The sequence below is a fragment of the Kryptolebias marmoratus genome, linkage group LG24 (genome assembly GCF_001649575.2).
Source record: "Kryptolebias marmoratus isolate JLee-2015 linkage group LG24, ASM164957v2, whole genome shotgun sequence".
NCBI classification, from domain to species: Eukaryota; Metazoa; Chordata; class Actinopteri; order Cyprinodontiformes; family Rivulidae; genus Kryptolebias; species Kryptolebias marmoratus.
The window spans coordinates 18858886-18884366 of NC_051453.1; the positions used below are offsets into that span (position 1 = coordinate 18858886).

The window sequence follows — 25481 nt, forward strand, 5'->3', positions numbered from 1 at the left end:
TTTGCACAGTTTTTTCCCCAAACTAACCGACTGAGTTGGATACAGCTAATGTTAGCTAAAAGAGGACTATACCTGTACAGCTTGTTAAGAAGTAGCCTGTAGGCTACTGGTGTTGTTTATGTTCAAAAGTGGGTCTTACTTGTTACATTTACTTGAGTAACCACCCCCGTTAAACTCGTCTGGAGCCGGGGCTGTTTTCATTAGACCCACATGTCTGCATTATCTTGTTTTATTGGTCTGTAATCTAATCAGAAATGTCCTGTTTTCATTAGCTGTAAGCAACAAATCATCAGCATTGTTCATTAAAATGGTACATTACTGATGTATTAAAAATAAATACGATAGGTACACTTAATGACATTATATTAGCCTTTAGGTAATACAGTCGACAAATACTTTTACTTTTAATACCTAAGTAGTTTTAAAAGCCAGTACTTTCTTACTTTTACTTAAGTACAAATGTTAATGTGGTACTTTTACTTGAGTACATTTTTGTCGGTGTATTTGTACTTTTACTTAAGTACAATGTTTGAGTACTTTCTCCACCACTGATCCTTTCCTATGAGAGGTGTGAATCTGTAACAGGTTAGAGTTATATTACCGCCATTTTGAAGTGGGAATATGTTACCTGTTGTAGACAGCTCTGTTTTATGGCACGCTCCATTTGTACTCAGAAGTAGAAATTTTTAAGTTGTGCTTTTAAAGCCCATAAAAAAAACAGTAAACAAAAATTAAATAAAATTCAGTTTATTTATATAGATCCAGTTCTCAACAGAAGTCATCTCAAGGCACTATACAGGGAAAAGACACGCCAGAATCATAAATCCAATTAATCAGTTCAGCTCGTTATAATGCATTAAGGTGGACTGCTTTCCCACGACTTGGCTGCAAAATCAAGTCATTTTGTTCTCTCAGGAGCTCTGAGAGCCCGATCTTGACCCGAGGTCCGGGCCGAACGTGTTCTCTCAGGAGTGTGAGTCAACTATTGTGTGATTGGTCAGAAGTTGTTGTGGGCGGGTTTCTGCGGACAATAGGGTGGGCTTTAATGGAGTTGTTTTGCTACGCGGTTAGAAAATACAGACATCTTCATAAGTTTAGTTGGAACGGTTGTATTCGTTTAAAGATGGTCAAATGGAACTGTGTTTTACTTGTGTCTGGTCTTAGGTTTGTTCCTTTGTGAGACTGATTTTGGATTCGGGAGTCACTGTGGGCACCAAACTTGAGTCCTTATGCCACGAAATGCAATGTTCTGTTTTCCTATATTTAGCGACGGATGCACTCAGCTGATTAGTGTTGCAAACTGTGACCGTGCAGAAGTGTCAACAGTAGCCTCCATTAAAACAGCAGAGGTGCTGCTGAATTATAAGGATTTTTTGTTTTTAAATTTGATTTGATTTTGCATTTAATGGCTTGCCCACCAGCCTGACAAGTTCATCCAGTCTTGCCAGAAAACTCAGAAAATTAAAAGGCAATTAAAAAATAAGAGTGCTACCGAAGCGGATGTAGGAACTGTGCAGTGTTGACTTTTTGTTGTTTGGAGAAGCAGGACTCCAGCCAGGCCTTCTGGACAGGGACGGCCTCAGTGTACTGACCCAGCAGCTCCTGAAGCTCCTGCGCCACGCGGACAACAAGAGTCAGTTTTACTTTTACTTTTGAATTTCTGCAACAAAGTTCATTTGCTCAACAGTTTATGCTGAGAGGAGGGTAGAGTTCAGAGAAGCTCAGCGCGACACAAACCTGTGTGTGGATGTTGTTTTCCACCTCCGCCACGATGTGAGTGACCTCTGCGCTCATGACGTCCTCCTCATCTCCATCATACGTACACGCCAGATAAGGAGAAGGTCGGTTATTTTAATAGTACGACTGTTCGACAGAACAAGGTTTAAAGCAAAGACGTGCTACAGAGGAAGGTTTAACCCTCTCAGGCTCAAATTAAGTTTTAGTAACAGGAAAAATCAGATATGTTGTTGCAACGCCTGCCTTGAGAGGGTTAAGTAGTATTAATGTAGAACAAAGCAGGATTTGTCAACTTCACAATAAAATTACTAAATAAAAATGTCATCTTATACTGTCCATTTCATTTAATCTGATGTGTAAACAGCGTCCTATAGGCGGTTTATCACAAATACCTGCACTGTTCCTCTCCTAACAACCACACATCAGCAGGTATGAACACTCTGATAACTGTTTCTGACAGCCAGCCGTGGCACAAAAAAAAAAAAAGACTGAAAGGATATGTGATGAGGTAGCGGGCCAGCCTCTTTCGCTCAGATGCAGGAACGTTGTAGAAGAAGACTCGGACCCCCTTCATGAAACTAGGGAGCTCTGCAGAGCCGAAACCGTGGCGTGGCGCCGAGGGGCCCGGGACCTCTGCTTCAGTCTTAGTTGGTCTGTCGGAGCTGAGCGGCGCTGCTTCAGGGGCGGCGCCTGATGTTGAAGGGCCCTGCGGTGTAGCTGGGTTCCTGGCAGCTCTGTTGTGATAGTATCTGGCAGATAGGTTAAGTGAAATTAAAAAATTAAATAAATTAAATGTGTTTTTTTTAAAGTGTTGAGCTGTTAAAGGATACATGAAGGTGGGGACGCCTCTGGAAGCTAGGTGTTTCCTGATGAGCCTCTCCATGCCGTACCAGTTGAAACCCTTGGTGGCGTGGCCGATCCGAGGAAGATGAACACTGGCTTCGTTGGGGAAAAGGCAAAGACAGGAAAAGTTGGGATAAGAGCTGAGAAAAATGTGCAAGTTTTCTTTGAACATGAAATGCTAAGTGCTCTGACCAGTTCATCAGCCATGCAAAAACAGCAATAACAATACCCTTGCTTCTCTTGGCTGCGGTGGAAATCTTGCTCAGTCCTTCATCCAGAGCACTCAGGAGGATCCCAGACAGGTTGTTGGATTTGTGTCTTTGTTGTGCCACTATCAGGGCTAACTGAGGAGACGGGATGGAAATCGAAGCATGTGAAGACATTAGCTGGCCAGCTGTCGCTCGGCCTCGAACGTGCAATTCTGCCGCCACACTTAGACCTAGCCCAAGCGTACCGCACAGATGATCACTATCAATGCAAAAGGTGGCGCTCGCAGTACGAAAACGTGCGTGAACAAGCATCAGTGCTTCACTGGGAGCGGAACCTACTCGATCTTGGCCGTCCAGTCTGGACTGTTTGTCGTCGATAGGGAAGAGCAGCACATTTCCAAGCTCCAGATCTGAAACGAACACACTCGCCTTTTAGTTTTACGTTCTCTGAAGCCGCCTGACGAGCTCTTGCCCGCGCGTCTTTGTCGCCACGGTTACCTTTCATCTTTCCTGCCAACTCATACTGCTTTCGTGGTTCGTCTGATCTCACCTCCAGCGCTGTAAATAGGCCTCCTCTGCCCCACCGGCCTGAGTCATCTGCACAGAAATCATTCTTTTTTCATATATGGGGCAGGCAGTGGCAGATGTGTGCAGGAGATAGTAACGTTTTCTTTACCGGGGCTGCACAGTGCACGTACCGACACAGTGGACGATGACAGCATCTCCCTTAGCAGTGTGCGGATGAGTAACATCTCCCAGAACATAGTGGATATCCGTAGAGTTAGAGTCCGTGGACCACATGCTGCTATCATCTTCCTCTTCCTCCTCTTCTTCACTGTCCACAGCCGGCAGACAAAATGACCTGTAGCCACAGGACTCCCACCATGCCATTCTAAAACAAGAAAAAAAACAGGAAGGTTTTGCATCAAACATATTTGATCTCACGTGAGGAAATGATTTAGTCAAACGTGAATTGTTGTACTTTTTCTTTTGTTTTTGCTCCTGTTGGCGCTTCTTCGTGTCCTCCTGCGTTTTGGCTCTCTTGGCTGCCGCCTCTTCCCGTCTCTGACGTCGGAGCTCAAGCTCCGTCTCAGAGAGAGGTTTCCTCTTCCTCGCTGGGATCCCAAGTGCTACTGACAGTGAAACCTAAAGAAAAAAACACAAACAGACAAAATGCACTCTTACAGGAATATTAATAAATACACACAGTTTTGAAGTGATTTTGCATATTCTTTGACTTTCATTGCAGAGAGTATGAACCCATGATGCTTCATGCTTTGTCTCACTGACCCACTTAATATAGATTAAATTTATATTTCATATTCATTCCTGCACTTCAGGCCTTTACCATCCACCATTTTTTTAAAATTAGGTTACCAAAAGCAAAACAAGGGGATATATGATAAATAAAATGGAATAAAGATTATTTAATAAAACATTAAATATATCAAACCACTATGAATTAAACGTCAAAGTTAATGTAAGAAACACTACAGTTACTGAATTTAATTATTGGCTCCAATTTTTCCCATTTAGAGTTGGAGTGTTTGCCGTTTAGCATGGAAATAAAAACATTTTGAAGTAAAAACTTGTGAAAGCAAGTGCACGCTTCTGTACATTTAGGTGTTTCATGTGAAAAATTATTTCTTCAGAGAACTCTTCACCTCTAAAAGCCCTAATATGCAGTTACCTTGGACTTCCAACACTCCTGCTTTATCATTTAAGTAAATGAAAAATAATCTAGCATTTAATGGCTTTACCTGATGCTTCTCTTAAATTTTGTCCCTCTTTTGTCAGCTACTGGATAAAAGACTTTACTTAACGTTTTATTTATTTTATCTATTATTCGTTTCGCTCTGAACAAACCTTATAAATAATGTTTTAAAAAAAAACCTCCCGTTAACATTATGCTGTCACCCCCATGCTTTACTGTGGGAATGGGGTTTTCAGGATGAAACCGTTGGGATTATACAATCAGTCCCTTTTTTCCTTGATGGTGATAAAATTTAAATTAATCTCATCTTACAAAGGAACCTTTTTTCACATTTTTGGAAAAATCTTTGTGCTTCTGTGCTTTATCCCTATAAGCAATTGCTTTTTCTTTGTCCATTTTTTGATAAAACTTAGCTTTGTAAACACCATAAAATAATATTTTGGACATTTCTATGTATGGTTCGCCAAAAATCTTCAGAGAAATGGTTAATTTACCTGTTGTAAACAGCTTTTTGAGTAACGTTGGTTTGGAGAAATGGAGTTTTCATCTCCCAGGACTGACGCGCTAACAGCTGGTCCAAATGCAACAGAGACCAAAGTGGACTGCTGCCATCTTTAAACAACTCCAGCCTCCAAACTTTTACTGCAGTTCATGCAAACACTGTCACACAGACCGTCACACTGGTATCTACAATATATAGTTCAACGCATAAAATTCTTTGTATTTGCACAAATAGCGGCAGCAGGTAGCTGTAGCACTTTCAGCTCATCCTGGGACACTTCCGGTAGGAATATCATACTTAGCTGAACTAACCGTGAGACGCAAAACTGGCAGTGATGTAAAAGTTTAAGCTGCTATAACAGTTTGAAGACTGAGGCTGTTTTAAGATGGCAAAATTCACTTCAGAAGTGTGTCAGCTTGGACTAGTCATAATTAGCTCATCATTACAGTCAGGGTAAGATAAATGAATGGTTTGTATCCGTTCCACAGAACCGCACTTCAGAAAGTCTGAACTAACCCTTTAATGTAGCCTTGCTTACAGAGGAAGCCAACAGGAACAGGCCTCATGAGAGAGGCCTGTTCCTGTTCGATCACATCACCTGTCCTTCCAGCAAAAACAAACGTCGCACCAAAACATTTATTAAAATAAATGTTGATTTTCTTATTATTATTCCTTTTTTCCCCCTCAAGCACAGTCTGAAGAAGCTCCTGGACTGCAGAAATCTAGAAATGAATAAACATTACTGAATATTTCACAACTACTTACCTCAGGTTTGTACAGATCCAAGTTTAACAAGACTACGTCACCTTTTACTTGTCTTTTGCAAACATAATTTTTAATAAAACAAATGGGGTTTTTTTGCACACCACAGAGCCTGAATTGGCCTAACCTGCAGGAAGACAGACCATGTACATAAACTCATTTGGTTTATTCTCCAACCAGCTTCTGTTTAGTAGTTTGCAGGTTTTGGTTCGTTTGTTCAAATACAACAGAGACTTTTTGGGAAGAGACATTTAAAGAGACAGTGTCTTACTCCAGCTTTGTGTCGCAGAGCTCGCCCCTCTCCTGCAGCTTTCTGAAACTCAGCCAGCTGCTCCTCCAACAAGCGCTCGAAGCTCTTCTGGTCTTCAGAACTTGGGTCCTTACTGTAGTCTTTGCCCTCGAACAAGTACATGTGGTCTGAAAAGACGATGGTGAGCGTAACTAATCAACAGGAAATCAGGATACAAAACACTAAAAGCAGACAGATAATTAGCCGCTTCCTCCTTGGTGATGGATGGCAAAAATTGGACAACCCCCCCATCCCCCCAAACTTTATAGAAGCATTTAAGAAAAAGATTTCCAAAACCGAGGTAATCTAACCAAAATCTCTCAAACTACATTAAGAGCCGAGTACTACCCAGTGACAACACATACTCTGCACTTCAGATTCAGATCCGTCCTCTGTCTCTTCTTCTTCTTCTTCCAGAGGTGATAAGTCCTCATCGTCCATCCACTGACCACCGCATGACGCGCCGAGGATCTTCCCCAGCTTTACTTCCTGTATGGAGCTCTCATCCGACGACAAAAGCGTATCTATCCCAAACTTCAAGATCTCACTCAGCTGTTCGGAGAACGACAAGAAGCGATGAAGACAGCTGGGGGTAGGTTTAAATAAAATGGAAAAAAAAAAAAAACTGCGGAAAGCGAGATTCAAAGACGGCGCTGGTGCCAAACCTGCAGTCCTGCTGCGGCGGACTGAGCTTGGTCCAGCAGAGAGAAGCGTCCTTCTTCGATAACGGTGTTGGTGAGCTGCAGTTTGGATACAGCACGGGAGTACATGATCTCCTCCACGGTGTCTCTGGCAAGGAGGCGGATCACCTTCACGGGCCTGCAAGACGCCACAGTTATTCACGCGTTACAGCACTTTCATTTAGGTCCCACTAAGTTCAAGGGAAAGTTTCGTGAGAGCTTTGGAGATACTTTGGACATGTTGAAGTGGGTTTTTCTGCAGAAAGGTTATGAACAATTAATATCTTACCTGTTGCAGATAGCGCTTTGAACTGCTAATCTGAGCTGCCATCTTAAGATAACTTTAATTTCAAAAGGTTTCATCGCAGCTCAAGTGAATGACTTTTTAATAAACTGCAATCGCTGCTGTCAATTTAGCATGACAGGGTTATTTGCAAACAGCAGCAGCTAGCTGAAGCACTTCCTGTGCAACCAGAGGGTCGCTTCCAGCAGGAAAAAATAACTGTGTGATCCTAAATTAATGGTGGAAAAGTTTAAATAAATGCATTTGCATGAACTGATAGGAAATTCTGATTGTATGTTGGAGATATTTTAGGTCAGCAGAGGTCCATGTTGGTCTTGGCCTCACTCGGACCGGCTGTTAGCTCCTCAATACTCCATTTTTTCAAATTGAGGTGAATTATAAAAAGTATATACTTTATGTAAGATATTAATTGTTCATAAACTTAAAAAAATATAAACTCTTCAAAACATCCCTCTAAAATATAGCTGCCTCGTCATCTTCATAACCAGATAAGACTATCTAAAATGTAAGTCCTTTAAGAAAAAGAAAAATATTCGTAAATAAAAAAAGAAAATCAGCACAAACTAAAGCAGCAGCATCAGGCCTTTTATTGGATCCATCTACTGGTATTTAAGATACCATTGTTGAGAAAGGCAGAGGTTGTCTAAAATACAAACATAAGAGCAGAGGTTTTAGTGGCAACAGGTGTTGTGGAATAATACATTAAATTTTGAAATTTACACCCATCTATTAAATTACAATCGCATTTCTCTCCTCCACGTAGAGCTGTCTGATTGGCAAAAGGTTTGGTTTTTTAATTTAATGACTCAACATTACTACTGCAGTAAATCATCCCTGAACAGAAAAAAACCCTCACAATTAAACATTATCAATTATGAACTGATCAAACCCGGACCTCAGTACGGCTCCTCAAACTAATAAGAACAAAATTTACAAGCCTCAGTCAAAAAACTACTTTAAAACTGAAGTTTTGTCAACGATAAAACAGAGCAAACTGAAGTGAAGAGGTAGAGGTTTTATGTTGTTTTTTCTTTCTTGCATTTCCCTAAACGTTACTGGAAGTTTCCATCATGGGTGCAACAATGCTATTAGAGTACAAGGCTGTGTTGCAAACAGGAAGTACTCTTTCACACCCAGGTGCAGATAACACTGCTGGCAGATACAGATAACCCTAATGGCATCTACGGGCTTCTTTTCCCACTCTTGTGAAAGCTTATCAACCAGTGGTTTTTCAAGGCAAGTCGGTGCTTCTTATGCAGAGCGAAATGCTTTAATACAGCTCATCAGGAAGAGTGCAGGACCCGATCATTTCCCACAAGCATTACCTGTTCTGACCAATCCGATGGCAGCGTGCTGCAGCCTGCAGGTCGTTCTGAGGGTTGAAGTCACTGTCCACGAAAATAACCGTGTCGGCGGCTGTGAGGTTCATGCCAACGCCGCCTGACGGGACACAGTTAAATGAAAACAACATGCTTCGCTCTTTATTTGTGAACAAAATAATCGGAAACTGCAGCTTACACTAAACTGTAGAGCTACACCGATGTGGGACTTCCTCTTTTAATTTTAGGGTACAGTGCAGGCTCCAAAATGATTCACATCGAACATCAAGTGAACAAAGACACGTAACAGGTTCCACCATGACATTATTTATTAAACTAAAATAAAGCTAAAATGTAAAAGCTCTGTGTAAAAAACTAAGTCCACCCTTTCTGCTTCTGCAGGACCTAGAAGGTTCAGTATCAGCCAGGAGCTGATCATCATCAGTGTGATCACCTCTGTAAAAGCAGGAGTTTCGTCAGTTTGCTGCTCTGGAGCAAACAGGTGTGTGTTTACACAACGCCAAGGAGGAAAGACATCAGAAACCTGAAGCACTCAGAGCACAAGCTTCCACCGAGGCTGTATCACCACCAAAATTTATTCACTTTTTTTTGTAACAACCCCAACATTTTTTGAAAACCTGATCAAAATCTGTTTGTGAGTTTTTCAGCAATCTTGCAAACGAACAGACAAACCGACCAACACTACCGAAAACCCTACCCTCCATGGTGGAGGTCATGACCTCAGAGAAACACCTGCTGCTGCCCATCCATCTGGGTGGGGATGGAAGTCGTTTTGAAACTATTTGGAATCTGCCGTTCTACGGCAAGAAACGGAAAACATTTAAGGCAGCTGTCAATATTCCCAGCAAGTTCACCCCGAGGTCAGACCGTACAATCCTCAGAGAAAGGACCAAAATAAATAAATAAATAAACAAAACGAGCTCTACAGGCCTCAGTTAGCAGACTGAAGGTTAAAGTTCACGAAGAACAATTTGAAAAAGACTGAACAAGTATGAGTTGTTTTGAAGGGCTTCCAGGTGAAAATCTCTTCTCTCTAAAAACAACATGGCAGAAACCGGGTCCTGATGAAACAGAACAATGATTCCTTTAGTTTGCTGCTAAAGGAGGTTCTACGAGTTGCTAAATCATGGGGTGGACTTAGTTTTTCACTCTGCTGCTGTGTTTTGTTAAAAAAATAACAATGCATTGTGTTATGAATCAGAGGGCGCACTTAACCTAATTTTATAATCTGGTAAAGACAAGATGATGTTTCGTGTCTCAATGAGCAGACCTTCACCTTCCTTTTTTCTTATTTTATGTGATGACTGCGCTCTACCGTACATGTTGGAACCTTTTTTATATCGTTCAGAAGCAAAAGCTGCGGCAGGAAGTGCAACATCTTTCTCCCTGTTTTCACACTTTGCACAAAAAAAAAAAAAAGCAGCAAAAAAGGAGAAAAGCTGATGGCCTCGTTGACACGTGGTTCATTTCGCTGCACTTCTTATCTCTGTCTGATCTGTCTGTTTTCCTCTCTGCCGATTCTATGAACTCGGCCACAGATACAGACGTGAAGAAGTGCTCACTTACAGAACGCAGGATTTCTGGGTTATAAACAAACTTAGCCACAGTGAGGTGGAAGATGACATTCTTTAACCACAGCCTTTTTAGCAGGTGTCTGTAAATCAAGCCAAGCCAAACAAAAAAACAAAAAAACGTCTGAAAACAGCCCCTGATCAAATCTGAAAATCAAAGCAAACAGTTTGTTTCCGCGTTATACAAATACTTGAAATATCTGCTCATACCATTTTTATAAAATTTGATCTTATCAGTAAAGACTTTTGTGGTTCTGTTACCTGCTTTAGTGCTGAGTAAAAAGACAAAAATATCTTTGCTGCTGAAGTTCTTCACTGCTAGGTTTCGTTCCTCGCCTCGAACAGACCCATCCAGCCGCTCGTAGCTGTAACCTAAAACAGGAAAACTCAAATCGCTCACTACGAACAACCAAGCGTTACATTTAGTCCAGTGCAGCACGTGAACTCGGACAGTATAATAACAAAGTATAATAATATCGAATGCAGCTCAGGTGTTTTTAAGTGACCCTCTTTTTTTTTTTTTTAGTCTTCTTCACCTCTGTACTCCATGTAGTCCTGAAGAATATCCAGCATCCTCGTCATCTGAGAGAACAGCAGGATCCTGTGGCCCCTTCATTAAGACAACAGAAGTAAGAACAAACACGCTTGCAGCTGTACAGAAATGACTGACTTATGACCATATTTGTGTTTCCAAGTTATCTATGGTATCAGAATGACTCCAAAAGTTAAATCAGCTGTAGACGGGCATCCCCTGATTACTTCCTGAGAGTTTCATTAAAATACGTTCCGAGGTTTGTGAGATATTTCGCTAACACACATTTTCACCACTAGTGTACTGCAAATCTTTAAACAAGAAACTGAAGGATCTTTCAGCAGTCACGGTATGTTTTAGGGCTCACAGCTACTATCAGACCAAATTTTAGCCCAGTAACTCTTAAAATGACAGAGAAATAGCCAATTTTGTGCTTTCTGAGGTAGCTGTAGTGGCCATCTTGAATCAGAATGACTCCAAAAGTTAATCGGTTTGCGATGTTCATGTAAAGATTAAGTTCTGAACGTTTCATAAAAATCTGTCCAGTGGGCCATGACATATTTTGCTAACAGACATTTTCCAGCAAATACTTTATGGCAAAAAACAAGGAAATTGAGGCTGTTTAAGCTAAGTTGTCTTGGGGATCAATGACAGCTCCAATCACCAAATTTTAGTCATAGAGTCATAGCCACTATTGTGTTTTCCAGGTAAGTTCTGGCGGCCATTTTAAATCAGGAGGACATAAATGAATAATCACTCGTACAGGTCTGACCAGTGATCATCCTGAGAGAGTTTCAGTGGTTTATGAAATATTTCGAAGCACGTTAAGTTTGAACAGGATTTTGAGCATTTCCTGTTAATTTCTAATTAGGTGTTTTTTTCGGAGGTCGGTTGTGGCGAATTGCATTGCCATGGCAACTCGAAACAATAAAAACAACCGATAAAGCGTTCAGATGCTGGATCGGTGCACCGTGTCAGTTTTCATATCATTACAGCCACTGTTTACAGTTAGTCGAAGTGAACCTAATGGGCCACCAGGGGGAGCCAAATCCCACCCTTTGTGCAGGAAGGCCAGCAGGCTGTCCAGGAGGCTCAGTTTCCCACTCGCTTCAATGAGATGCTCCCCCATCTCAAAGGGCTCGGGTTCCACCCCTACAGAGGAAACGGGGACGAAATGGTTACAGCTCATCATATCTATAGAACTGAGGCACTTTAATGCCTGGCTTTCACTGAGCACGTCTCACCGTCAAACAGGTACGGATGGTTGACGCACTTCCTCAGGTTCATTAGGATGTTCAACAGCCTGTTCTTGCTGCCGTGAGCGTTTCCAAAAGCCTCTGGAAGGTCCGTGAGCAGACAGGCAGTTAGGTGGACATCTGTCTGCCCCAAATCAGGCGCACACTACGGCGCACGGGTCTCACCGGCATCCTTCATCAGAACGGCCTTGTAGTATTTCTTCTGCAGAGCCGACATGCCGTGGTACACCACCAGCTCCGTCTTCTTGGGCAGATCGACGGCCACCTCTGATTTGACTCTACGGAGCAGGAAGGGCTCCAGGACGCTCTGAAGCTCTGCAGCTGAAGAACAACAGAATGGCGTGCGAGTTAAAAAGAACAAACAAAAACATAAAAGTGCGTTTTGAGCATTCGGTCTCGTCCGCACGGCGTTACACGGTGACGGCGTCTCATACCCAGGCCGGGTTGGTTCCGCACGTTGGCGTAAGCGTCCACGAAGCTGCCCGTGTCCTCGGCTGCGAAGACGCTGGGCTGGACGAAGCTCAGCAGGGAGTAGAGCTCCTGCAGGTCGTTCTGAATGGGAGTCCCAGTCAGCAGGACTCTGAAACCAACAGAGAACTACAGAAAACACACACACACATTGCAAACAAACTGAACTCAAACAACAACAAGAGATCCAGCAACACGGCAGAAAACGGAAAGAAACTTAAACTCCCGGCAGGTAAAAGCAGATTTTGTTACCTCCGTTAACGTTCTGTACAACAACGAGTTCTGATTCTTCAGTCTGTGGGCTTCGTCTACAACAAGAACCTTCCAGCTCCACCTGAAGAGCAGAGGTAACAAGCACCAGTTCCACGGGAAAAAATTATTTTACTAACTTTAAAAACCTAAAGCATAAATACTAACATCCAAACTAATGACAGTGGGTTGGAAAAAAAAAAATATCCACAGCATTTTCTGTGTTTTGTTGCCTTACAACCTGGAATTTATCGAGCTCCCATCCAAAATAAAAGAAACTATTTACAAAGAAATTACAAGCCTTGCAGATATATAATGTAAGATTAATGGTTCTCCATCCACTGGGTTCAGTAGATTAATGTTAAATATAATATTAATTATTAGCTGTACTTCTAACAAACATTTAACCGAGTGTTGTGTGTTCAGGGTCTTTGTCCTGCTGGAAGGTGAACCCGTCTCAGATCTTTAGAAAACTCAAACAGGTTTCCTTCAAGAATTTCTCTGTATTTTGCTCCTTCAACTCAGACCAGTTTCCCAGTCTCTGCTGGTGAAAAACATTCCCCGCAGCACGATGCTGCCACCGCCGTGCTTCGCTGTGGGGACGGCGCTCTCAGCGGGATGAGAGGTGGCACGTTTGCGCTCAGTTTGGGTCTCATCTGACCACAGCGCCTCCTTCCACATCTTTGTGGAGTCTGCAATATGCCTTTTTGGCAAATTTTAAACAGCCTGCCTTATTTTATTTATTTATTTATACTTTTATTGTTTTCCTGTCCATTTCTCAATGAAACCCAGATCTGCGCAGCAGAACAGCTGCAGCTCCATCAGGGGTCCTCTTCGGCCTCTTGGTTGCGTCTGTGATGAACGTCCTCCTTACTCAGTTAATAAATTCTCGTAGGTGACTCTCTCTTGGCAGGTTTCCTGTGGTGACCTATTTTTTCCACTTTCTAATAATGGATTTAATGGAGTTCTGTGGGATGTTCTGGTTATATATATTTTTTGAAATCCAATCACGATCTGTTGTTCCTCCACAGCTTTGTTTTTGACCTGTGTGGAGAGTTCCTTGGGTTTCATGATGTCTCTTGCTTGGTGTGTATATCCAGACACAGCTGGACCTTACTTAAATAAAATGGGCTTCAATAAAAACGCAACCATCAGTTTTCTGTTATGTGTGTTCAGGATGATATGAAACTAGTTTCCCCTCCATTTAACGCCATTCTTCTGAAGTATTTCCTGTCAAACTGTCGATCAAATTGAAAATAGACTTAAATTCCAGGCTGAAAGGCAACAAACTAGAAAGAATCCCAAGATGAATAAATATCACTTATGAATTGCACAAGAATCTGACGGGTCGGCGTCTCTTTTATCGGTCTCACCTCATCTAAAATTCACGTCGTAACAATAAAATAAGAGTGCTGACACATTCAGAGCCTGCTCACCTTTTCAAGAACGAAGCATCTTTGAGGCACAGCTGGAAGTAAAAAAAGAATAAATAAATAAATAAATACAGTGAAATCAATGTAATCTGAGGTCATTTTGCTGTTACTAGGCAGCCACAGACCTCGTATGTGGTGAGCAGAACATGAAAGTGCCGTGTCTTTGTTTCCCTCTGAACCTCAGCCCGTCTCTCTTTGTCTCCTTTGTAGCACAGCACCGCCAGGGACGGAGCGAAGCTGCAGCCGGGGCACGTTTAAGGCACAGTGAAGTGGCAGAAAAAGGCTTGCGGATGAAGTGAGGGAATAAACATTTGGAGGTGACTGTACCGTTCCAGCTCCTTCCTCCAGTTCTCTAGGACAGAGAGTGGGCTCAGGACCAAAAATGGGACTTTCTTCCCCAGAGCTCCTGACACGTAGAGCAGCAGAGAGATTGTCTGGAGGACGAACCACAATTAGAAAACTGTCATATGCAGAGTCACACAACTGGAGAACATCTGCAGTATACAGCACCTTTGCTTTTTTTCCCCAACATGCAGAGAAAACACTACAGCTGCGTGATTTTGTGTATCATCCGTGCATCCCTGAACACGTGGGAGTTATAAGACACAACGGCACTAAGATCATTTTGCCTCAAAACATCTAGATTCTTGTCATTTGTGAAGGGGTTTTCTCCAAACACAACATCCCGGTGCATTTGAAACCTAACAGGACTCTCAGACAGAGGCTGGTCCACCCTAAGGACAAAAAACCCCCACCTGAACACAAACTGAGTGGTGCTGTTCAGCAGAGAGGATCATCCAGAACCAGCCTCTCCACAGACTCATGGCTCAACACAGGACAGCCACGTCTTCAGGACAACGACTCAGCTGGGACTTTTGGGGTGTTTCATTAAGGGAAATAGTGCATGTTTGACAACAACTTCCTTCAGCGGCAATAAAATGAATGTTAGCGACAGTGTGCGATAAAAACGCTGGCGTCTGCTTATAAATGGAGGTCTGGGTTTTCTTGAATGGTTACAGCAGGGGTAGGCAACCCTGGTCCTGGAGAGCCACTATCCTGCATTTTTGTCCTTGTTTCCCTGCTCCAACACACATGATTCAGTGGTTAAATGACCTCTTCAGGTTCTGCAGAAGACACTGATTCAAATCAGGGTTGCCTACCCCAGGGTCACAGGCTGATGGGTCACACACACCTGGCAGGTTTTGCCCAAACCCATCTCATCTCCTAAAATGCAGCCCTGCTGGTTCTTCAGACACTCAGTGAGCCACTGCACCCCGTCCAGCTGGTATCCTCTCAGCTGGATTCCTGTGGAGATATCCATGGGGGATATATATATATATATATATATATATATATATATATATATATAAAAGAAATAAACACCACAGCTAGCACTACTTTACTTTGAAGGAAGCTGCTTTAAAAGCCCTTCGTACCTGTTAAACCAAACTTCTCCACGTCGCTCTGACTAAAAGGCGCCTTCTTCGTTTTTTCCGCGATTCGGCTTTTTATTTTTAATAAAAAGTGTGCCATTTTTCTCCACCGATAGGACTTAAAGTCAATGACTAATATTTACTCTTTCCAGTCTTCTTCTTCCTGCTGCTTCTTTTTCTGTTGTTTATTGGCGGTTGGCAAACCCGTCTGAGGCGCATTACCGCCACCTGCTGGGCTGTAGCGGGATGACAAACACACTGCAGAACTGCTTTCCTTCAGAAATGTTTTAATTTTACTGCACATGCCGGCTGCTGTATCCACCAGCAGACCTGATAATATGCAGTCCTGATGTTTTGCCTTTCTTTATGGCTGTTAAAGAAGATTCCTGTGGGTTTATGGTTTTGTAAACAACAGCTCGAATCCCCATTTCTTGGTCCATTTTTCTACCTTTTTCTTTTTACATTATGTTACATGGAGACCTCTCATCCAAAAAGCCACATCATCCACATAGAAGAACTTTCCAATATTGTTCTTATCTTGACTACATAATTTGTCATTACACTGGACTACAAACACAACCCTGTGTGGTTCCATTATCCACTGTATGTAATCTGAATCTTCTGCTCCAACTCTTACCTGAACTTTACCTAATTAAAAACTCTGCCCTTATTTTCTAATGATTTTAATTTGATGAGTAGCTCTACTTTCCAAAGCATATCATGAACAGTGATCACTACCTCTTTGTTAAATGAGTTAAAAGCTTGTAACAATTGACCAATAATGTTGTGGCAAATTTTAGCCGCACATTTTGAAATATGTCGTATTATTTTGACATTTTTCCTTTACTAGTGTGAAATGTTTCAACTTTCACCTGTTTTAATTAGAAGGTAAATTGTTTAGTATCAAGTTGAATTCATTTACCCGAGTCTCTTCTAAAAAAAAAAAACAGTTGAAAAGTTTGTTCAGCCAAAAATAAACGACTCAATAACTCTAAGGAATCCAAACTGCACTTTAAGTGGTCTTTATTCCTTCCTCACATGCCAATAACAAAGACAAAAACCACTGAGCTCCTTGTCTAAGGGTACACTGACGATGACTGAAGAGTTATAATCATAAAGACAAAGTTCAATGCAAGTTCAGCGGGTCTTTAACTCTGCTCTTCTTTGTTGTGTTGCAAAATATCAGCTGGACGGATTTTAATGAAACTCTCAGAAAGTAATCATTGGATATTCATCTACAGTTGATTAACTTTGAGTTGCTTTAATTAATATGACCACCACATCTAACTGACATTAGCAAAAACAAAAAAGGCGATAACTCAGCCAGTTTTACAGATATTTGGCTGAAATTTGATGTGGTAGTAGCCGAGTCATCCACAACACATACCCAGAGCTCATAGCTCTTGTGCATTTTTGCATTCTTTGTGCAAAACATTATTTACAAGGTTTGACCAAAACGGCAAGAATATAATTTCCCATTGTAGTTTAAAACTCTGACAGGAGAGGCGGTGGGCGATAAGCATTTCTTTAAAAAGTGCCGGGCTTTTAATTATCGCATGTTTTCATATGGTTTCAAGTTCTGGGCAGCACTTCACTTAATACTCTGTTTGCTAAAAATGAACATTCTTGACTCAAGCTTTCCAGTTTCCATGACGGAGACTCATTCCTAAATCAATAATACCCTAATTAATGAAAACAAGACTCTTAGAAAACTAAGAACTCTTCAAGTGCAGACAAGAAAAATGAATATTCTTAAAAATATTGTAAAAGTTTGAAATTTTATAGTAACTTCACTTACAGATCTTTTCTCACTGATGGAAATAAGCCTGCCAAGTATTAGTTGATTAAAGCTTTAATACATTAGTTTATTACAGATATTTAACATAATGTACACAAAAATCAGAAGTATTGCTTTAAAATGAATTAACAGATATCTTACCAGGATTCAGTTCAGTTAATATTGCAAAATAAATTACATTTTGAGATAAAAAAAAGTATTTTTCCTTGATAAAAACAGAGTCACTAGGTTGTTTCAGCAACTCCAATAAGAGACTTGTCTTTTAGTTTAAAAGAAAATCCTTCATTCATCTTCAACCTTCAGGCGAAACACAGGAGTCACTTTATGCACATCGACACAAGCTTCAAGATGGCCTCCCTGGAAGACAAGTCACAGAAATCAGACAAGCCTAGAGTGGAAGTTTGATTCTGAGCATTTACCCAAACGATGCGAATAAACCGAGCTAACGTGACTAACCTCACGCACGGGATGTACGACAGACTGTACCTACGAACCAAACACATTTCAGGTCAAAGGCGGTGGGATTTCAGACATTAAAAAAAGAAACGATCAGCTGTGGAGGAGGCGGAACAAGGAGCTCACCAGGTAAAGGACAAGACTTGCAGAATGCAGAACAGCAAAGCGAGCCCAAAGTTCTTCCACTGAAAGACAAGCGGAGAAGAAAAGCATCAGCGCGGGCGATCCGAATTCCTAAAACACGATTCGCCTGACCGTTCTCCTCACCCAGAAAGCTGCACAGAGCGTCAACACCAGGCACGTCTGGAGAAATAAAACATAAATATTAACACTTCATTCTTTACAAAACAGTCAGAACATAAATCATTTTATTTTTAATGCCTGCTGCCAAAACCAAAATAAAAGGGCATGAGTATTTAAATGCCTGTGTCTGTCGTGTTAGCAAAAAAATCCCAGGAATTACTGGACGGATTTTAATGAAACTTTCAGAAAAGTGATCACTGGATTTACATCTGCAGCTGATTAAATTATAGAGTCAACCCAATTCAAGATGGCTGCTGCAGCTAATCAACTTAAGCTAAAACAAACACGGCTATAACTCAGTCAGTTTTACAGATTTGTACAGAATTTGCTCGTGTGCAACCTTAGATTGTTTTGTTTTGATATGCATTCCTTCAACGTTCGTAATTAAAAATGAAACTGTCGGGTTTTTTTCTTGATTGAGTAAGAACTGTGTCTGCACTAAGAAAAAAGGGTTTAATTTCTGCAACGTGTATAACTATGCCTTCATCACAATAACAAGCCGTAGTAGTGAAAAGAAGAAAATAATGTTATATTTGATTTTAACCCTATCATGATACAACACAAAAAGAAGTCTGGTTATTTGCACGTGCCAGTGGAGCTGTAGCACCTCCAGTGTACCGTGGGGCACTTCCGGCAGAAACATCAGAAGATTTCTGCCAGAACTACTAACGTGAAACTGACTGATGTGCGACTTTGTAAGACGGCGTTTGCCTGAACTGCTATGAACTTTGAAGAGTTGTTTTAATTTGGCAGAAATCTGCTCAGGCCCGTCCGTCCAGTCAGAGTCCAGTTGTTCAGAGAGCCATCTGCTACACGTAAAATAATAATCGTTCATAACCTTCCAGCAGAACTCCATTTCAAAATGCCCAAACTATTCCTTTAAATACGTTCCCTCCTCGAAGCTCAACTTTACCGAAGGTTACCCTGAAAAAGAAGCTGTTGCTTTAGTAAAAAAAAAAAAAATACAAAAGCATTTCTGAGAATAAACATGGAAGAAAGTTGTCAGATGAGGCCATCAAGGAAAAGGTAACTGGTGGCACAATCCTAACAACTACTGTCATCTGAAAACTCATTCCCATAGTGAAGCACGGTGGCGACAGTATCATGGAGTGGAGTTCTTTAGTTACGTTTTTTTTTTTTTTTTAATGTCTGAAAGAATTATCACTACTAAAGGATGATAGATGTGTTGTGAAATGAAAGCACACTTTCAAAAAAGCAGGGTAAACAGGAATTATTTTATATTTTAATATATTTACATTTAGTTATTCAGTAAACTAAACAGGTAAGATATTAAGTGTTCATAAAGTTTCCACAGAAACCCACTTATTTTCCCCCCCATTCGCTGAAAAATGAGTCAAATCAGCAACAAACTAACAAACCTCTTCAATTCCAAACTTTTAAAGCGGATGTTAAAAAAAAAAACTGTCAGCAAGGGATGAAAATTACCAGCATGAAAGTGGTGGCCAGTGCTCTGGTTTTGTCACACATCCTCTTCAGCTGCTTCACTGGGCCCATCAGGAACATCGTGCTGTTGGACCAAAACAGGAGACAACGAGGACGTGTCCATCAAATGCTGCATTTTCACAAGATGCAGTAAAATAACAGCAGCAGCTGCAGCACTGTGCCTTTTTACCTGCAAAGAGCACATATGTTTCCAAAGGTGTAGAAGACAATGAAGAGAGTGAGGCCAATCCTGGGAAGAAAGAGGACACATACTCCCTGCAAACACACACACACACACACACACACACACACACACACACAGGACAGTGAGTGAGTGCCACTGAGAATCACTTCAGGTTAAGGGAGGGGTTTGACATCACATCCTCCACATTCCTCTGAGCAAGAACAACCTGTAAGACCACATCAGCTCTGCCCGGACTCTTCCTCGACGAGCAGAGCAACAATCTGGCGTTCAAACTGTCACACATCGTCATATAATCACCAAAACTGTGCACGCGGCTCCCACCACGAAGCACGCGATGAACCCCTTTATCCGCGTGGCCCAGCTTAAAGACGAGGCTTCGTTCACGGTCTGCGGGAAAAAAAACAGTTTCCACCTAATGATCAACCGATAACCCAGGAAGAGGTTTATGCAGTAAAAGCGAAAGATAATGATAATAATAATAATTATTATTATTGTTGTTATTATTTTACCTGTAAAACGCTCCGGTCCTCTCTTCGCGCCTCTTCACCGCTCAGAACTGATTTTAACTTATCCATGGCCAAAGATCCTTAAAAGGCGGCTGACAGGAGAAGTAACCTTGTAGTTTCCTGAAATACTTTTTCCGAGTTTCCTCAGCTCTGAGTGGGTGAAGTGCAGCGTCACATTACTGCCGAGAGTCAGCTGGAGGAGCTGTCACTACCTCACCTGGCCAGGTGTGTGAGTTGATTCTGCTTGTGAGGCAGCGCGGCGGCGAAGAGGTCTCACTCTGATGTGTTTTTTTTCCTATCCAGGCGCAACAAGACGGCGTTTTCTTGTAATTTGTGCAAATAAAAGTGTAAATTGAACTAGGCTGTGTTTATTTCAGCTGCTCTTTTAGCTTTGTGGTAACTTTCAGGACTCATTTCCTCAGCTGTAAGGGACTGCTGCTTTCATTTGTCTCACAGAAACGATGTAGGCTATGTGGTTCAAAAATGCATATAAGATGAAACAACATATTCGTCTAACATGTCTTTCATTTATGACATTTTTAATCTAATGCTTGTAAAGCAGAAAGCTGCTTAAAATGAGAGTTTGCGAACTTTTAAAGAAAGCACCGTTTGTTATGATGCCACACTTTAAGAACTGAGTGTGAAGTCTTCTTTATTATAGAAGATCTTTACTCGAGCTCTTTTAATATACCACATATTATATTATATTATATTATATTATATTATATTATATTATATTATATTATATTATATTATATTATATTATCAGGATATATAACATATGCTGTTATATTATTTTTATCAGGATCAAGATGCATCTATTTTGCATAACATTTTTTATGTTATTGCTTTTTATATTTTATAACTTATGGGACATATATTCCAATATAATGTAATTTAAAATGGATAACACTGCAGAGTAGGCATATCAATTATAACAGCATCAGTAATTCACACTGCTCCTGTAAGTTTTCTTTTGTATGTGTTTAATCTCACCTACTTGTAGTGGCCGGAGTCTGTTGTTGCTAAATATGAGTGAAATGAAATGAACTGAACAGAAGCTGATTCTTTTTTTTTCCTCTTTTTTTTACTTGAAGAGAGCAGTGCTTCCCTCTGGTGGGACTCTTTTGGGGTGCATTTGTCCTCCTCAGTAAGTTCTTATCAGCTTATTCGGTTTGATGTGTGTGTATTTGTGTCTCCTCACTCCTGGGTGGTTGGAGAAGAACCTCACAGTCGAGAATCAACCCGAGGAGCGGCCAATAATCACCTGATGTGTGATTCCAGATAAGTCAAACTTGGGTGCAGCATTCGAGAAGTTTCACTTTGCTGTCTTTTCTTTTTCTTTTTAAATTTGCGTGAATCTTTGTAGGAACACAGACAACACTATAAGACTTTATATTAACTTGAATATAAAGAATTTTACATTAATAATAAACTTTTGGTATTTCTCTCCAGATCAGCTGTGTTAAATGTAGGATAGTCCAACAAGGAGCTCGATACAGATTCTGATTCATTCGTTCATTCTGGGGGCATTGTTGCTGTTTTTGCTGTAATGTACTGTTTTTTATTTGTCTGAAAATACAGAATTTTATTTTTGTATTTTATAAGTTTTAAATCAGACTGCTTGCTATTTTCCCTGTATATAGGCTTTAAAGTTTTAGTGGAAGTACTACTAGGCTCAGTATCGTAATTTCAGGATAATTTCAGAATATCACATGTATTGTGTTTGTCTTTACTATAAAAGCTTCTTGGTCATGCGTGTCACAAGAAAATTTGGAAAGTTTGTGAACGTGTCAGATGTGTCTTTTTACTTGCCAAAATACAATCGAAAGTTTAGGACACATTGTACAACTCACTCAAAATCAATAGTTGTGTCTAAAATCTAATGGCGGGTAAACATTTTAAAATAATGTATGATGAATAAAGGTAGCCGTCCCTGCAGGAATGCATGTCACCCGCTGTGTTTTTATGTGATCAGTCAGCACTAAGAGTATGTGTGGTAGTTGCTGAATGTCATTTACAACCTTCAGCAAGGTTGGGTTCGCCAAGGTCGGTTAGCTGTGGGGGCCATCTTGAATCAGGTTGACTCCAAAAGGTAATCAGTTGAGAATGTACATCCACTAATTACTTTCTGGGAGTTTCATTAAAATCTGTCTGGTGATTGATGAGATATTTTGCTAACAGACACAGCTGGCTGCAACATTTAATGGCAAAGTTTTAGGCAAAGATCTTCCGCAATCGGTGAGTGCTTGGAGTTTGTGTTGGGGATTAGTTTCAACTACTACCACACCAAATTTTACCTTAATATCTGTAAAATTGACTAAATTACAGGGATTTTTGTGTTTGATGAATTAGATTAGCCGAGGCAGCCATCTTGAATTGGTTTGACTCCATAAGTTAATCAGTTGTAGATGTACATTCAGTGATTACATCCTGAGAGCTTCATCAAACTCTACCAGGTGGTCCATGCACACAAAGACACATACAACTATATGGCAATAAAGAAAAAAATATATATTTAAATCGGATATTCACACAAGTCTTACAAAGCTTTAATTTGTGGAGAAAACACATCTATTGTTACATTTCTGTTGGGGAAAGAAGTAACTGTTGATCAGTCCTTGTTTAATCTCTACAAAGTTCCCTGAGGTTATTTTTTGTTGTGAGTTGGAGCTATGCATCCAGATTAAGGTGGATTGTTATGTTTTGGTTTGTTTTTGCTGATAAGCGTTGCTCAGTGTTGTTGTCTTACTATCTTAAATTAGAAATAATCTATTGCTTGGCATCGTCTCATCCCTGGGATTTTTCTGCTTTGTCATAAATTGATAAAAATCAACAAGCTGCCATGACAGTTTTTTTTTTATTTCCTTTGCATGAGTTGCTTGATTTGTGAACATGTTCAAAAGATTTGTGCAACAAATTTTTCTCTCAAAATAGTCGTGGGGTCGTCTCAAATCCATTCGCTTCAAACCCGGCCAAATTTAGCTTCAGAGCCGTATATTAATGCCTGAACAGGAACTCTTCTGTGACAGAAAACATCCGAGGCTACAGCCTCGGATGGAGTTGCCTGGCTTGCAGGTCGCTTGGTCACAAATGCTCATAATTCAGTGAGGCTGCAACGAAACAAAAAAAACCGCCTGTTTTCTTACAGTTTCCTCTCGATTCGGAGTCGTTCGCTAGCCTCCAACACTCACAGCCTAGTGAGATCCTGGCTTTAGCTCATTTGTCTCGTCAGATGCAAACTGAGGCCATTCAAGAAGCTATCTACAGTTATCCATTAACTATGTATAAGCTTTGCACAGAAACCCTCTTCAAGTTGGCTAACTGTTCCTTCACGAGAGCACTGGCCTAGCTGGGATAACTTGTGACGCATGTATTCGGTTCACATTTTAGCCCATTAAATAACATTGGAATCTGGTAAATATGGCTGCAAGCAGTGGTTTAAAATGTGATGTAACCATTTCTTTACAGGCATAGGAAACAGCATTTATAGCGACATACACAGTTTCATGTGTAAAATGTTTGACAAAAGTTTAAACTCTAAGGACTGCTGTAACTTCAAGTCATTGAAAAGTGTATGAGAAGGCAACAATAAACCCTGTGTTGGATAACATACAGGCATACATGGTGATATCAAACAGAATAAGGTAAACATTTACACAAAACTTGGACACGTGAGTATAATTCAACTCTATACATTAGGTAACATATGCAAAAAACACACTTTTCAGGTCATATGATAAACACTGTCCTGATGATTACTGTTTTCACCACCTAAAGGCACTTATAAAGACTAATTAGGAAAACAAAAAATGGGCAGTCTATATAAATCCTACCCTAATGTGCAAAAGAATAAAGATATGGCAGACTACACAGTGTTATGTCACTGCAAAATAAATAGCAAGTAAGGCTAAAAGAGGTTTACAGCTGATTAAAAAGCAGAGGCAGAGATATATTTCTGAAGTAAACCTTGTTTATATCCCTACGCTCTGTGTGTGTGTCGTATTGCTGCTGAAGTCCTTTTCATAAAATCTCATCCTCCGACTCGGCATCTCGTTCTCGGGTCTTCAGAAGTCCCATTTCAACCGGAGGAGTCCTCTTCAGTCTGGAGCGCACCACGCTAAAGAGGAATCAAAGCAAACACCGGAGGGTCACAAAAGCACACTCTTTCCGAAGGAAGTGCTACAACCTGGAAGACGTCCGAGGAAAAAAAAAAAAAAAACTTAAAAAAACAAACAAAAAAACCCCACATGTGCAGGTTTTCTACACGTTTTCTACACGCCGCCAGGTTTTTTTTGTGATGCTAACAAATGCACCCACAAATGCCAGTATCATCAAGGACCCATCCCACCCCAGCAACCACCTTTTTAACCTGCTACCCTCGGGCCGACGGTACGGGTCACTCAAAACCTGGTCAAATAGGCTCAGGGACAGCTTTTTCCCTAGAGCCATCAGGGAACTGAATAATAATAAAAAGGATGTTGGCAACAAAAATTAGATCCCTAAAACTATGTGCAATACCAAATGTGTGCAATACATCTCAAGTCACATACTTTGAGGAATATTTCATATGTGCAATATTACAATCTATGAAGAAAATAAACTGTAAAATTCCTACTCTTCATTTGTATACACAGAAACTCTCTGCAAAACCTTGGAGCAGCAAACCAAATTTAATTGTAATGCAAATTATAATGACAATAAATGTGATTCTGAATTCCGAAGTACCAGTCAGGCTGATGAAGCTGATCCTCTGTAGGTGTGGAGGGAGTAACGACTCACCCCACAGGAGAACACCGGAACTGCCCACCAGGAAGTAATTTTGCAGATCACCACACAGATAGTTTGTCTGCCTGGTTTTGCTTAACACATTCTGTTTTGCAACACATCTTTCACACAAACCATAACTGTTGATTTACAACAGACCAACATAGTCTAAGGAACATTGGGCTTCTATAAATATAAGTCTGATGTAAATGTGATGACATTGTCAAAGTTTGTAAAATAGCAATTTCATAATCTGTTACATTTTTTAGACTGAATTTGATTGGGATGACAGAAATCTGCCCCTACTTTAACAAGCCATTAGCTTCAACTGCCCCATGAAAACTTCTGTCTGATAATCCAAACTGATAAAGATCTGAGGAATTTCTAAGATACTGACTGCTGGTAACAACTCCAAAAATACCCACTTCAAAAGATCTTAACTACTGCTTTCAATAAATATAGTATTTATTTTTGTTTCACTGGAACCACATTTTGAAAAGAAGTTTCACTGCTCAAGTCATCAAACTGAGTGTTTCAATTTAAACAGAAAAGGTAAACTAAATCAAATTTAAGTTTTTAAGTCCTAAACAAATATGAACCAATTTCACAATAATTGTTCACAATTTAATTAAGATGTGAGCACTCACTTATTGCTACAGTATGAGCTGTTTTTTTTTTTTT

The 25481-nt window shown here is 40.6% G+C and overlaps 2 protein-coding genes across 4 annotated transcripts; both read right to left on the minus strand.

Annotated features, from left to right (window-relative positions):
* Positions 1-731: 731 nt before the first annotated feature.
* chd1l (chromodomain helicase DNA binding protein 1-like) lies at positions 732-15510 on the minus strand. Of its 3 annotated transcripts, XM_017423368.3 has the most exons (25): positions 15326-15509; positions 15082-15194; positions 14217-14323; positions 14015-14126; positions 13893-13924; positions 12460-12541; positions 12174-12336; positions 11905-12060; positions 11728-11820; positions 11539-11635; positions 10488-10561; positions 10213-10323; positions 8366-8480; positions 6722-6875; positions 6422-6608; positions 6039-6184; positions 3772-3935; positions 3488-3681; positions 3288-3386; positions 3129-3199; positions 2810-2924; positions 2568-2676; positions 2238-2486; positions 1738-1819; positions 732-1611 (listed from the first exon to the last, which is right to left on the minus strand). In XM_017423368.3, exons 1-25 carry the CDS (start codon positions 15420-15422, stop codon positions 1489-1491), a joined length of 3045 nt encoding a protein of 1014 aa, XP_017278857.1. In that variant the 5' UTR covers positions 15423-15509; the 3' UTR covers positions 732-1488. The 3 variants fall into 3 exon arrangements, with proteins under 3 accessions (XP_017278857.1, XP_017278855.1, XP_037830242.1); XM_017423366.3 differs by having other exon boundaries at positions 2238-2676; positions 15326-15510; XM_037974314.1 differs by lacking the exons at positions 732-1611; positions 1738-1819 and having other exon boundaries at positions 2345-2486; positions 2568-2672; positions 15326-15510.
* An 818-nt stretch (positions 15511-16328) lies between these two features.
* Positions 16329-20254, minus strand: LOC108240174 (vesicle transport protein SFT2B-like). The gene is made up of 8 exons (XM_017423412.3): positions 20037-20254; positions 19825-19914; positions 19513-19598; positions 19326-19407; positions 17844-17879; positions 17703-17761; positions 17577-17606; positions 16329-17477 (listed from the first exon to the last, which is right to left on the minus strand). Exons 1-8 carry the CDS (start codon positions 20100-20102, stop codon positions 17438-17440), a joined length of 489 nt encoding a protein of 162 aa, XP_017278901.1. The 5' UTR covers positions 20103-20254; the 3' UTR covers positions 16329-17437.
* Between the last annotated feature and the right edge of the window lie 5227 nt (positions 20255-25481).

Coding starts and splice junctions, on each gene's coding strand:
- chd1l (XM_017423366.3), bottom strand. CDS start 15,422: ATGGCACACTTTTTATTAAAAATAAAAAGCCGAATCGCGGAAAAAACG. Junction 13,925..14,014: donor TTCTGCTCACCACATACGAG/GTCTGTGGCTGC, acceptor TTTTACTTCCAG/CTGTGCCTCAAAGATGCTTC. Junction 6,876..8,365: donor CATCGGATTGGTCAGAACAG/GTAATGCTTGTG, acceptor GGCGTCTTGCAG/GCCCGTGAAGGTGATCCGCC.
- LOC108240174 (XM_017423412.3), bottom strand. CDS start 20,102: ATGGATAAGTTAAAATCAGTTCTGAGCGGTGAAGAGGCGCGAAGAGAG. Junction 19,915..20,036: donor AGGACCGGAGCGTTTTACAG/GTAAAATAATAA, acceptor TTTTTCCCGCAG/ACCGTGAACGAAGCCTCGTC. Junction 19,599..19,824: donor GAGCCGCGTGCACAGTTTTG/GTGATTATATGA, acceptor GTGTGTTTGCAG/GGAGTATGTGTCCTCTTTCT.